This window comes from Zingiber officinale, chromosome 4B, assembly GCF_018446385.1.
Source record: "Zingiber officinale cultivar Zhangliang chromosome 4B, Zo_v1.1, whole genome shotgun sequence".
Lineage (NCBI taxonomy): Eukaryota > Viridiplantae > Streptophyta > Magnoliopsida > Zingiberales > Zingiberaceae > Zingiber > Zingiber officinale.
Window position 1 is genome coordinate 746,145 of NC_055993.1, and position 13,191 is coordinate 759,335.

The 13,191-nt window shown below is 35.1% G+C and overlaps 1 protein-coding gene across 5 annotated transcripts in view; it reads right to left on the minus strand.

The window, feature by feature from the left end:
• LOC121974325 (probable LRR receptor-like serine/threonine-protein kinase At1g06840) overlaps window positions 1-13,191 on the minus strand; it is a 55,850-nt gene that overhangs the window by 14,551 nt on the left and 28,108 nt on the right. For all 5 annotated transcript variants that reach the window (XM_042525330.1, XM_042525332.1, XM_042525328.1 and 2 more), the window contains exons 11-17: window positions 8,434-8,499; window positions 8,186-8,257; window positions 8,001-8,087; window positions 7,856-7,921; window positions 6,446-6,939; window positions 5,325-5,471; window positions 1,594-1,877 (exon numbers count right to left, since the gene is read on the minus strand). In XM_042525330.1, coding sequence (XP_042381264.1) covers window positions 1,594-1,877; window positions 5,325-5,471; window positions 6,446-6,939; window positions 7,856-7,921; window positions 8,001-8,087; window positions 8,186-8,257; window positions 8,434-8,499 — 1,216 coding nt within the window. The remainder of the gene's footprint in view (window positions 1-1,593; window positions 1,878-5,324; window positions 5,472-6,445; window positions 6,940-7,855; window positions 7,922-8,000; window positions 8,088-8,185; window positions 8,258-8,433; window positions 8,500-13,191) is intronic.

The window sequence follows — 13,191 nt, forward strand, 5'->3', positions numbered from 1 at the left end:
TATGAGAATGTTAATAGCATCAATAAAGGTAAAAATAGATTAAACTCCAAATATCAATAAGTTGATAGTTGAATAAAACAGCACATTAGTCAAAGGACTGTAATGTAAACAAGCTCTAAAATGCTAAGAAGTCAACTTCAAGATTTCAGTGGATGAGAATGTACGAAGACTATGTTGGGGAGTAGCAAATAATCGAACCTGGTTTTGATAATGTCAAAAGTTCAAAGTTAAGTTGTGTTGTGATCTAACAAGGTTAACTAAGTGTGCAGGTAGCTCAACCAAGAAATCCTTAGTAGTAGCTTGTTAACTAAGTGTGCAGGTAGCTCAACCAAGAAATCCTTAGTAGTAGGTCAAACTGACTGAATACTAGACAAGTGAAAGCCCCAGTAAGTTTGGACCGGATACTTTACGACAGACTACACTCTCCCTCTATCACAGAGATTCAACCAGACTCAACTATTCAAACAGAACATATATACTGACAAAGATATTGAACAAAACAGAAACCATTTATCACATAGCAATTGTAGTTCCACTTTAAGCCCATATGTGGTGCAAGATATATATCAGTTGTGGATTAATATAGGTAGAAGAAGCTAGTCTTGATTATTAAATTAAATTTAGCAACCTAGAACATCTCCTATAAATCTTAGGCTTAGCTACAATACAAAATTTTTTATTTTAATAATAATTAATTTGTGGGTTATTGTTTCAGCTTTTAGCTTTTCAAAAGCTAGTACATTTATTGTATTTTTAAGTGAACCAAGAGTTAGATGGATTATTCGAGTGGAAATTGTAAGAAGTCAAAGTAGTACTAATAGCCATATAATTCACAGGTCGAAACCAAGATTACTAGGTCAGGTGAAGGACCAAATTCAGAATAAGATTGTCAATCCGATTGGCTGATTCTTTTTCATAACCCAATGCAAGAAAGTCTAAGAACGGTTACTGCAGAAGCATAAAAAAGTCATAAGTATCCTACTATCTGGGCTTTTAAGCAGATCAGACCAAATTCTGAATGGAATTAACAGTATTTACCAAACGTACAGTTTTAGTTTTATGAACATGCTAGTAATACAGAAAAGAACGTTGCCACCTTGCAGATGAATTTGTAATGGTAAAATGAATGCAAAGTCAAAATCAAGAAGGGAGCACTAACAAATACAGGATTGGACCATATCAAGTGAATTTCTTCAAGGAAGGTCATTAAGATTTTGGAGTAAGCAAGAGTTTCTTAAGGTATTAGAAAAACCTTAGCATGCTTGTAACTATTAGTGTTCCGGATTTAGAAACGTATTAAGACCCAAAAAAAGCAACGTGGTTTTATCCTGTGCAAACTTCCAGCATCATCAATATTCTATCTAGCTAGATATTATTCTTAACCATCGAAACCATGCAAGTTTTCACTGATGAACTGTGAGCTCTCTGACTATTCAAACTTTTACAAATTTATATAGGAAATTCCATACACAGTTCGATATAAATATATGAACAAGAAAGAGACTTAACTGAGTAATTGTCCAAACGCTTGTATTTAAATGCCTAGTTAAAAACTACTGAGAAAAAAGAAAAATCAATCTGCAAAGGGCAAACCTGTTCATTTTGTTCGTCGCAATATCCAACTAAAGAAACTAAGTTACGGTGATGTAACCTTGACAAAAACTCTATCTCTGTCAAGAACTCCTTTGAACCTTGTAACGATCCTTCTAGCGCTCTCTTTATGGCTACAGACCTTCCATCATCTAGTGTTCCTTTATATACCTTTCCATACCCTCCTTGACCTACTTGAGTTGATTTGCAGAATTTTTTTGTAGCAAGGACCATTTCTTCAAAAGTGAAGCATTTTACACCATTTAGTTTAAGTTGAGTTCTCACTGCTGCAAATTGGAAGAAAGAAAATAATCTCAGCAGACATCTTCAATTAATCTATCAATTAACTGTAAACATGAGTTATGAGGATGTTCAATTCTTCGCGCTTTACAAGCCTCTCTAATCAAAGTAATAAAATTATCATCCCAAATTGACAATGGGTCCAGTTCTTACACTATGACAATCATATAAGATAATTCTAAGAGAAAGTGTACAAATTTGCTAAATTTTGATAATTATTGTTTTTTTGTGAAAAAAAAGGGGAGAACCTAAGTTCATCTGACTGCATAAATATATAATATATAAAATTGATAACACTATATTAGTAGGTTCAGAGGCCAAACAAGGAAAAAGACCTTCCAACCCTTGGTGGAGCAGATTGTGGAAGTGCTGATAAGGTTGCATTTTCCTGGAATACCTCTAGATCGATCATGAAGATATTCTCCCTCTGTTGGATGATGGTGTTTACTACTAAGAAGATTAATCAGGTAACTATTTTGGGAAATAGGCTAAGTTTCCACAATTTTATGTTCATGTTAATCTGGATTGAGATAGGGGGTATGCAATTTTTTCCATCCATATCTTACAAAAATGTGCCTAATCTTTGTTATAAATGTGGGAAAATAGGGCATAAGAACTGTGTGGATAGGGTTTGTAGAGACAGGAGTACCTAAGCTTAGAGGTGTAGGTGCTAGTAATGAGTGACAGAACTTGGGTGTCTTATCCAGCTAGCTTGATGATAGCTATTTTTTGGAATGTGAGAAAACTAGGAAAGAAAGAGAGTTCTGAGCATCTCTTTCTGCATATAAGGAGATTTAACCTTGGTGCTGTTTTAAAAGTCTCATTTGTGAGATGGTAAACAGGTACGGAAGCTGTTGGTTGGTCTAGTGTTTGGTTACCTGTTGTGGAGGTTAGTGTAGTTTTAAAAGACAAGTAGTTTATATCGATAGTTGCTTCTTCTTGATTAAGTCAAAGATAGAGAACAAGTTGCGGCCCAAACAAGGTAAGAATGGGGATCAAGCTAAGGCTATGGAAAGAAAGGAGCATTCCACTCTATATCTTTTCGATGATCCATTACACATCAATGGAGGCCCAATTACAAGTTCTAAGGCTAAAATGATGAAGGAAACACTTAATGTGCTAATTGAAGATATTAAGGTCTAAGCTACAAATGAAGCAGATTTGAAAAGGAGCAAGTCATGTTGCTTAGTCAACATAATTTGAGTCTGGGTTGTAATGGTGACTTAAGTCCAAACTAACTATGTAGTCTACCTAGGCTTTTACTAAATGGGCTTCATTTAGCCTTTTAGGGTTTTTAGGTCACCCTATAGCTATAAATAAAAGTGGTGGCAGGCACACATGTATCTTTTGCTTACTTTTCAATCCAAAGCATGGTAAGGCTCTCACTTGTTGGTTCTCTTTAATTTAGAGCTTATCAAGGCAATCCCTTGCGGCGTTCTTAGACTCATCAACCTAAATCCCAAAGTAGTAGTGTCTTCTACTTCAGGTTCGTGCTTCGTTAAGCATTGGGTCTAGGTTTTTATCATCCATCAATTTGTTGTGGGTTCATCAAACATTCTTCTCTTTGAGTTCACATCACATGATATGGTTGTCTAGTGTATATGTAATTTGCTAGCTCATAGAGATAACAGCGTTGAGATTGTTCAGTATCCTTCAGATGACTAACTATATTCATCAATGGTTGGAGATATCAATTGCATTTTTAAAGTTACAGACAAGAAAGGAGGAGCCAGATTTTCTTGAGAGAGGTTTACTTCTAGTTGTGCTGATTTCATTGAAGGTGTTGGCTTTAGCAGATTTGAATTTCTTAGGAACAAGGTGTACCTGATGTAATAACAGAAAAAGAAGTGAGATGGTGTTGGCTAAGTTAGATAGTGTCTAGGCAAATCAAGCTTAGAAGAGATTGTCCAAGACTGCTAAGATCTCTCGCCTTTAGAGAATTGATTCTGATTATAATCTTTTGGTATTTGTGGTTGATGGTGATGAGGATAAGGCCAAGATTTAGTACGGAGCTTGTTTTTGAAAATCCAAGTAAAGGGTCAGGCAATGTTTTCTACCTTTCCTCCAGAAGCTTGATGTACTTTCTTTTTCTTTGAGTGTATTGTGTGTTATTGTATGAGTCACTTCAAGAAGGCCACCCAAAAGAGGTTAATTTCTGAGATACCACTTCATTCTCATGTCTCTTCGTCCTTTTTGTTTATCTTCTCTTTGTCGATATGTTATATGAGCCCTATTACATCATTAATTGTGTGTTGATTAGAGGTCAAATGGGTTGTTTCCTGTGTGCTCTATCAACTATATCTAGAGCTTTGTTGATCTAACATAAGAAGGGTCATTGGGTATGTGCTTCATTAATTTCTTACGTTTTATTTCTCCTGTGTGCAAATATTATGTTTAGTTTCATTATATTCATATTCTTATTCTAAATTTCTAAAGGAGAGTCTTGTTGCAACAATAAAGTTGTTGCCATGTGACCTGGTAGTCATAGTCATAGTTTAGGTCACGAAAATAGTCTGTTGCAATGTAGGATAAGTTGTGTACAATAAACTATTCCCTAGGACCCCGCATTGGCAGGAGCTTCATGCACTGCCCTTATTCTATATTTCTAATTCATATAATAAGTTGGACATGAAAAGGACATAGATAGTAACTCTGCTCTAGCTTAAAGAGAAGTCTTGAAGGTATTGAGTTTATTAGGTATTCGGTGTAGATATAATGAGTTAAGCTCCACAATAATGCTTCTAGGTTTATGACTTTATTACTAATCTATAGTTATTTCATAGTGGCATAGTAAAATAATTTCTTCAAATTTTCTTGCATCCAAAATATAAGTGCAACTTTAGCTGTAAACCTATATCCATGAGGAAAAAAGATAATATGCATACACACATAATTGACGGCAATATTAGGGGATCACAACAATTAGTTAAGTATATTAGGCATTGAAGAGAATATTAAGAGAATATTAAGATGTAATTGTGTAGTTACCATAAAGGATAAAATTAAAATTACAAAAGAATTATCTAAGAGCAATTAGATTTAATTCAACAGGTGATAAAATGATAGAAAATGACAAATGTATAGATATGTTGAAAGGTGGCTGATAAATTCTATAATTAACAGAGTTAAATATATTAAAATGAAAGGCAAATGTGGTTATGGGAGAAAAAAAAGGTATTAGTCAAACAAAAATTAATTTAATTAGTTTGAATATTACTAGGGATATAGCTTTAAATAGAGCTCCACATAAGAAAAAAATTTATATAGTTGACCAGGATAGTTTGGAAAAAGAGGCTTGATAACGATGACAACATATCAGACAACTAATCTGTTAATTGTTGATTAAACTAGATTTAAAACACGGCCTAGAAAACACACCAAAATCTGCATAACATTGGTAGCTTAAGGTACTTTCTCAGAATTTATGAACTCACAAGATCTTTTCCTTGAAATGAAATAATATCCATGATGCTTTCTCATGATGATCACTGTTAACATCACAGATAGAGAAGCAGCACCAGCAATAACACCCAACAACATGCCTGCCAAAGCACCTTTACTTAACCTTGCCTTTGAAGAATCTGCAATAACCCATTGGCTTTAAGAACAACTCATCAAGATCTAACAATTCCAAGTTGAGAGATTCATGAGTAGTGAAAAAGAGATATGCAACCAAATCTTCTTGCAAGGTAATACATAATTTATAAGAATTCATGTTGAGTCAAAAACAAGATTTTAATTTCTTAAAAATAATAACACTAAATATTATAATTTAATGATCAATTCAACAATCTGAAAAAAAGCATCTCAAGACCATATGAAGTTGGAAGGGAATAGTGACGTAAAGAGAGGGAAATCAGACCTAAATGAATTTCATCATCATGTTTCTAAAACAAGGCTACCATTCTAAATAAGAGTCAAACATAGTTTATTGATGAAGATATATAATGATCAACTCTGAAATAGTGAACTAAATTGATGCCAATCTATCTTTTCCAAGGGTAGAGTAAATAGAAAGATGATCAATGGCATGCCCTACCTTTAATTGATGAGAGTGTTATCCAACCCAACAAATACTAAAGTGTGAACATAGTTGTAAATTTAAAATATCTCCTAATACGTTACTGAACTCTGATTTTCAAGAATTTAAATTATTTCTGATTCCCATAAATATATTTCAAATTTAAAGATGATTAGAAAAATTTCCATTTAAAAGTGGTTTATAATTATATTAAGTAAAATAGAAATTGAAACTGTGAAATGAAGTTCCAACAGCACAAAAAGAAATGAAAAAAATAGAGTCCTAATTGTTGAAAAGATTTTATGAGCAAAACTTATATTAACAAGACTTTATATGATCTATTGAATTTATTATTCAACAAGGATAAGTTAATGAAGACATCTTTAAATTACTACCGACTATTTTTCACACAATATGGATGTACGTAAAGTTTGTCCAATCTTCAATTTTTTCAGTGTTGCTGTTTTTTAACATGTCAACATATGACTAGTAAAAAAAGTACATCAATATGCAAAGATAGTTGAGAAGACTGACCACTTTCACGAGGTCCCCGCGAGAAATTAAGAAGCTCATATGGTCCATAAACATCTGAAAGTTGAATCTTCCATGAAGCTAGGGTGTCCGCAATACGAAAAACTTCACTGTTATTAAAAAGACTAGAATTACTAGGGAAAATTTTTAAGTGCATATGCAGCCTTGGCCCACTCTCCCATGTGTGAGAGTCAATGTATAATTGGTAAGGAAACAGCTTCAGAAGTGTGGTCAAACGGGTCTCAAAATCTTTCAAATATGGACGAAAATCTGATATTCCTGGACTTTTCAACCGATATCCAACTCCAAGTGGTAGTGAGCATTGGCATGACCTAATAGACGATGGATTGTGCTCATAAAATTGGTCCACTGGGCAAGGTGGACAACTATTTTCAGATGTTGTTGGATCTTCAAAAGCTTGGCCAGTAATCCTTGGTTGACATAAAGGGACTATATTAAGTTGGTTTGCATTGCTACATAGAGGGTTCCCATATAACCTGAATATAGTAGTTGCAAACAGAAGGTAAGAAATTATAGGTATAAATCACAATATCCAAGTTATCTATACTAAACAAAACAGAACTGTGAATATTCATGATAGAAAATATTTGGATTAACCTATATTTCATCTGCATAGAGAGTCTCTATTGTTGTATTTGAATGCTCATTTTCAGGTTTTAAGGATTATATAGATAGCGTAATCATACATCAACATTTTAATAGGTTTTATTGAAATGATTAAGAAATCTAGGTAGAGTCATCTACCTATATATGTACCCAATTATGGATTTTTACATTATATTTCAATAATTACAATTTTCTTTAATAGTTCTGCACTACTTTATGCTTTCCATCTTTAAACTGTTCTCTGCCAAATCCTTGAAAATTATCCAACAATTCTTTGAGTCATCATTTAATTTTTAGTAGTTGTCTGACTTCACACCAATCTTGTGAACTTTTTGGTTTAAGGATGCTCAATATATTCTTTTGAAATGTTTCACACTTAACGTCTAATATACAATGCATAAAAAACATGTGCATCAGCATCAAAATCTATGCAAAAACTAAAAGCTCATAAGCAATAAAAACAAATCCCTGGAGAATATTTGGGATTGAGACTACACGAGGAGAGAAAAGGGTAGAAAAGCTAAAAACTAGGAAGAGCAAATCTGAATTAGAAAGCACTATCAAGTATCAACTATAAAGTTCGATAAAGAGAAAATAACATGACCGAAAGCAATAAACTAGAAAGGATGAATTTAGGAAAGAAAAAAAAGGCTAGAAAATATGATTTAGACAAAGATTAAGAAGCGAAAAGAAAATTATAATTATTACACAAAAAAAGAACATCTACATTGCATCTGAAGACATGACAATCAAGAAAATAGCAAAGGGTTATAAAAAATAACATACACTACAGTGACATTTAAAGGATGATAAGAAGCTGGTATATCAGTAAGAGAATTGTTCTGGAAATCCCTGCATGCAGCATATAGAGATTGTAAGATGATGACTTACAAAATATTAAAAACATTATCTAATGTTAGTGTGATCATACAAGATTAAAGTGTCATTTGCATTGAAGGTTCTATTCTGCCAAATAGAGGGTGGAACAGAACCAACCAGCTGATTATTCTCAAGGGACCTGCATATTTTAATAGAATCAAATGCATACCATGTTGGGTCATTTTCAGAGTGAAAACATGACAAAATTTTATGATGGTTTGCTATATTTTGACTTACACTCTTTGGAGCTTCTGAAGTCTATTAAAGGTTGAAGGAATTGTTCCATTAAGGAAGTTGTGTGATAGATCGCTGTGCAAAGTCCAAAACATAGAACCAAAAGAATCATCAAAGAAAAGGATGAAACCACAAATTTATATATAGCATTCAAATTAAACTACTTTAGTTTCTAAGCTAAAATAGGGGAAGGTACATGTAATAACAGTGCAGAATTAGAATATAAAAAAATGCAGTGGAATCTCACATACATGGTTGTTATGTTAATTGCAAGATTAGATGGTACAGGTCCATTCAACATGTTCCAACTAAGATCCCTGAAATATTAAAAATCATGAACAATTAAAAGAAAGCCAAAGAAAAGCTAAAAGCATATTCAGTAAGTTGGAAAATTAACAGTGCTAGGTAATTTTCTGGCCTTGAGAAAATCAATGTGAGAATAAGATAGCGAGCATGCTAAAAGAAATATGATTTCAAATAGACGGTTCAATCATGTACGTGCAGAATAAGCCAGAATGTGTGGTTGCAAACATGTGTTAATAGCCTAGTTATTGATAACCAAGTAGGTGATTATTAAACAACCTTGACATGAATCATGATAGAGGGCCTATGTTTCCAAAGGCTAGTAGCCGCCCGTGATTTACCTCCTTCGTGTTGGTCCTGTGACGGGTTGGCGGGGGCGCTGGGGGCGAGCGTATTCGCCTTCTGCCACAATGATAGAGGGCCTATGAGTCCCCTCGGATGGGTCTAGTGGCTAGCGCATGAGATGTTGCCATCATGAGGTCTGGGGTTCGAATCTCGACAAAGTCGAGGTAAATGCCTCCCTTATGTGCTAGTCACTATTCCAAAGGCTAGTAGCCGCTCGTGATTTACCTCTGTTGACCTTGGGACAGGTTGGCAGGAGGCACTGGGGGCGAGCGTATTCGCCTTTTGCCACCATGATAGAGGGCCTATGAGTCCCCTCGGGACGGTCTAATGGCTAGCACATGAGGTGTTGCCGTCATGAGGTCTGGGGTTCGAATCTCGGCAAAGCCAAGGTAAATGTCTCCCTTATGTGCTAGTCACTATTCCAACGGCTAGTAGCCGTCCGTGATTTACCGCCTCCGTATTGGCCCTAGGACGGGTTGGCGGGGATGCTGGGGGCGAGCGTATTCGCCTTTTGCCGCCATGATAGAGGGCCTATGAACTCTGAATCATAAGATCTGGTGATCCAACACAGTAATTAAGATGATATATAACCCAATAGATACCTGAATCTGTAATATAACTCATAAGTCACAAGCTCAAATAAGAAAAAAGAATAATTTCTGTATATTGAAGCAAATTAGTTTTCTTAATAGCTGCATTAAGCTATAATATTAGTTCAGAAAATATTTATTTGCCATATAAAACCACAGAAGTAAAATTTAAACTTTATATGATAAAGAGAATATAATCCTACATTTTCTTGTTGGAAATTTGGGAGGAGAGACTTGGCACAATGGTAAAATTGTTATCATGTGATCTTGACGTCACGGGTTCGAGTCGCATAAACGTCATTTAAAATGCAAAGTAAGGTTGTGTACAATAGACCCAATATGATCTGACCCTTACCCGAAAGCCGCACTAGAGGGAGCCTCATGCATTGGCTGCCTTTTTCTTGTTGGAAATTAAGTAGAAGAATCCCAGATTGATGGGATTGCAATCTATTTTTAGAAGTTATTTTTAACCTATAGCATTTTCCTATAAAAGTGGGAGAGATACTTTATATTGAATTAACCAAAAAAAAACCTAGTAACTCCCTCTAGAACAATGGAATTTGAACGATTTATTCCCTAGATCCAATTCGTGTTTCAATTTTAAGGAAAAAAACATTAATTTTTCATTTAAGCCTACAAATATCTAGTATAAGTTTAGTCTAAATTTTATCTCGATAAAGAAACAACATACAATTTGTATTTGCCAAGTTTTTAACTATTGTAGACCCTTCTGTAGATATGAAAGCAGTGGGGGTGTGATTGTAATATTCCACACTGAGGAAGATCAGAAGAAGATGCCTATTTCCTACAATGAAGCAATAGAAAGTTACAAGCGTTGCTCCAAGTTGGTCTTCCTATTCCAAGCAATGCTCACAAGCTACAACAACATCTTGGATGAGATACATCCCAAACTTTTCTGCCCTTCCTCAAGACGCCATCTCCCTCGCGCTTCAAGTTGCTCTTCTTGTTCTAAGCTACTCCTACAGGCCACCTCTAAGGGTGGTTCAGTAAGATATACCGAAATTTAAACCATATACGGTATTGAAAAAATCGGTATACAAAAAATCATTCCGATGCACTCGGTATACCGAAATTTCAGTATAGAATAAATCATACCGGTTATAGTAAAATTTCGGTTTCGGTGCGGTATACCAAAAATTTTGATATAAATCTTATACCGATACTGAAAATTTTAGTACAGCATTATACCATATCAAAATTTTCGGTATACCGTTAAATCGTATATTTCAATACAGTATATGCGGTAAAACTGACCAACTGCTCCCACTTCAGTAAACCTTCTAGTTCATTAAAACCTTCGAATTATGGCACACAATTTCAACCGTTTGGGAGATCAGGATGGGCAATATATTGAATAGCTTAGTTACATATTCTATACTTATCACATGGGTTCTCCTAATTTGTATGAATCTGAATCTATAACAATTAGCATAGAAAACTTGAATGGGAAGAACTAGCTATCCCTCTTGGGCTGCCTCAGTTCACATATAGTTCATCAATCAAGGCTAGCTTGAGCACCTTAATATCAGTATTGTTGTGCTACTGAGATTCTCAAGTCATCCATGGTTGTAAGGAAACAGATGCACAATGTGTTGGTCTTTTATGACAGTTATCTATCTTTCATTGTTACTTCTCCTGTTATGAGACTTAGACACAAACAAGAGCTCCTTGTATGAATGACATCTCTCGTGCTTATTACATAATTAGTAGTATATTATATCGAGGCAACACTAAGATGTCTACTCACGTAGGTCACTTCTAGGCTATCATTGCTAATCTTAGAGATATATTCTTGATCAATTTGGGTGGAGATATGCAGGATCGATTTAATAGATTGCTCACCATTATGTTTCTACACAAGGTCCAACCTAAGAATCAGAGAAGTATCTATTCTTCCTCTATCTGACCTATAGATTCACATGTTGAGAGCCTCAGACACAATTCTACTATTGTTTAATAGATTGCTCAATCAATCTTCTTTGGCTATTAACTCATACTTTGTAGGATCTCATGGGGACCAAGGAGACTAAGTAGGAAGAGGTGGTCATTGTATGAGCCAAAATAGACCCAAGTGTTTGCACTATAGCATATTTGAACACGCCAAAAATGCTACTCTCTTCTTTTTTTGGATAAGTAAAAGTTGTATATCATATATCAAAATGTACAAAATAAGGCTTTAGGGGTTACTCATGTCAAGTATCAGATCTGAATAGGCACCTAAAGACTTATACATGGAACTGCATACTCCTATATATCATCTCAACATCTAACTGTCCCTCACTAAAAAACTACGATTACGTTCCCTCCATACACTGATGACAAGGCCAAGTGACTGACGGGCCTTTGTCAACGTCCTGCTCCCACGATAGTGCTGGCTAAAAACTCCAAGCATTTGACAATATAAAGACATCTACGAGCACATATAGAGTCGGCCTCGAATCCTCCGCCATAGCTCTGCAATAGGAAGGCACTGGAAGAACAAATGCTCCTATGTCTTAAGCGCCCGTCTGCAAAAAGTCCTCTAATTAATCCTGCCTATCTCAGGTGGGAGTCTCCGCAGTGCAAGCATCCAGAAAGTGACTGCATGACTCATATGCAGATAAGTCTTCCACACCATCCAAAAATGCTACTCTCTTCTTGAATTCCCCCGAGTTATCCATCTCCCATTGCTTATGCCACAAAGTCTAATACTCAAATATATTCCACCATTACACAACCCAACAGAGTAGTACTGCCAGCTCCTTTAGAACCAAGATACTATCAATGCATCATCTCAGTTAGTTACCTATCTTGGATTGAGGGACCTTTGAGAATATTTCTGATAGCGCATCCACCTTCTCTCCTCTTGCATCACCATGTCCTACCAATGTCGTAATAGCTAATAAGTCTCACTCATTAGTTTAGGATATCAGCAATGCCTCCTACCAATTCTTCATTTGTTTATCATGTTTTATATTTCTAAATTCCTATTGAGCTTGTTATGTATTAACAATTTACTAAATCTTTGAATTGTTTAGTCATATTTAATATCATTTCTATCTCTTCTTAGGATTCAAGAATGGATGATTGGTGTAGGCATGAGCCTAATGGACTTTATCAGTTGAACGTGATTGCCCTGTTGTCGTCTGTTTTAGTTACAACTCCTCTCCAGATCCACAATCATCCAGATTTTGGTCCTTCAAGAATTGAAGTTAATAGTTCATGGTCTTTCTAGTTTTTAGTTTCTTGATTGTTAGTTCTGTCACTTAGGCAAGCATGTTAGGTAAAGAGTGTACAAGCATGTCTATGGACCCTTCAGTTCAACTATTCCTCTCCTTGATGCTATTTTCCATAATAACTTCAGCAACTTGCCATTAAGAATGCTTTCTTTACGGTGTTCTCTCTAAGTATGTTTATATGGAGCAACCTTCTAAATTGATTGTACGAGAGAGATTGATCTTGTGTAAAAGATAAAGAAGTCATTATATAAGTTACAACAATCTCCAAGAGTTTGGATCAAAAAGTTTAGCACAACTCTCCTTTAGCATAGCATCAGCAAAAGTGTTACTTATCACTCAATTTTACACCTCATATCTTAGTTAAGGAAGCATATTTTCTTATATGTGGCTGACATTATCGTTAATGGTGATGTCACTAAAGGAGTTGCACGGCTAAAAGCTTATCTTCATCAATATTTCCAAACTAAGGAGAAGTAGCTCGTTTGGAGAGAGAGAGAACTACATTTCATAACGCAACTACGCAAGTATATAC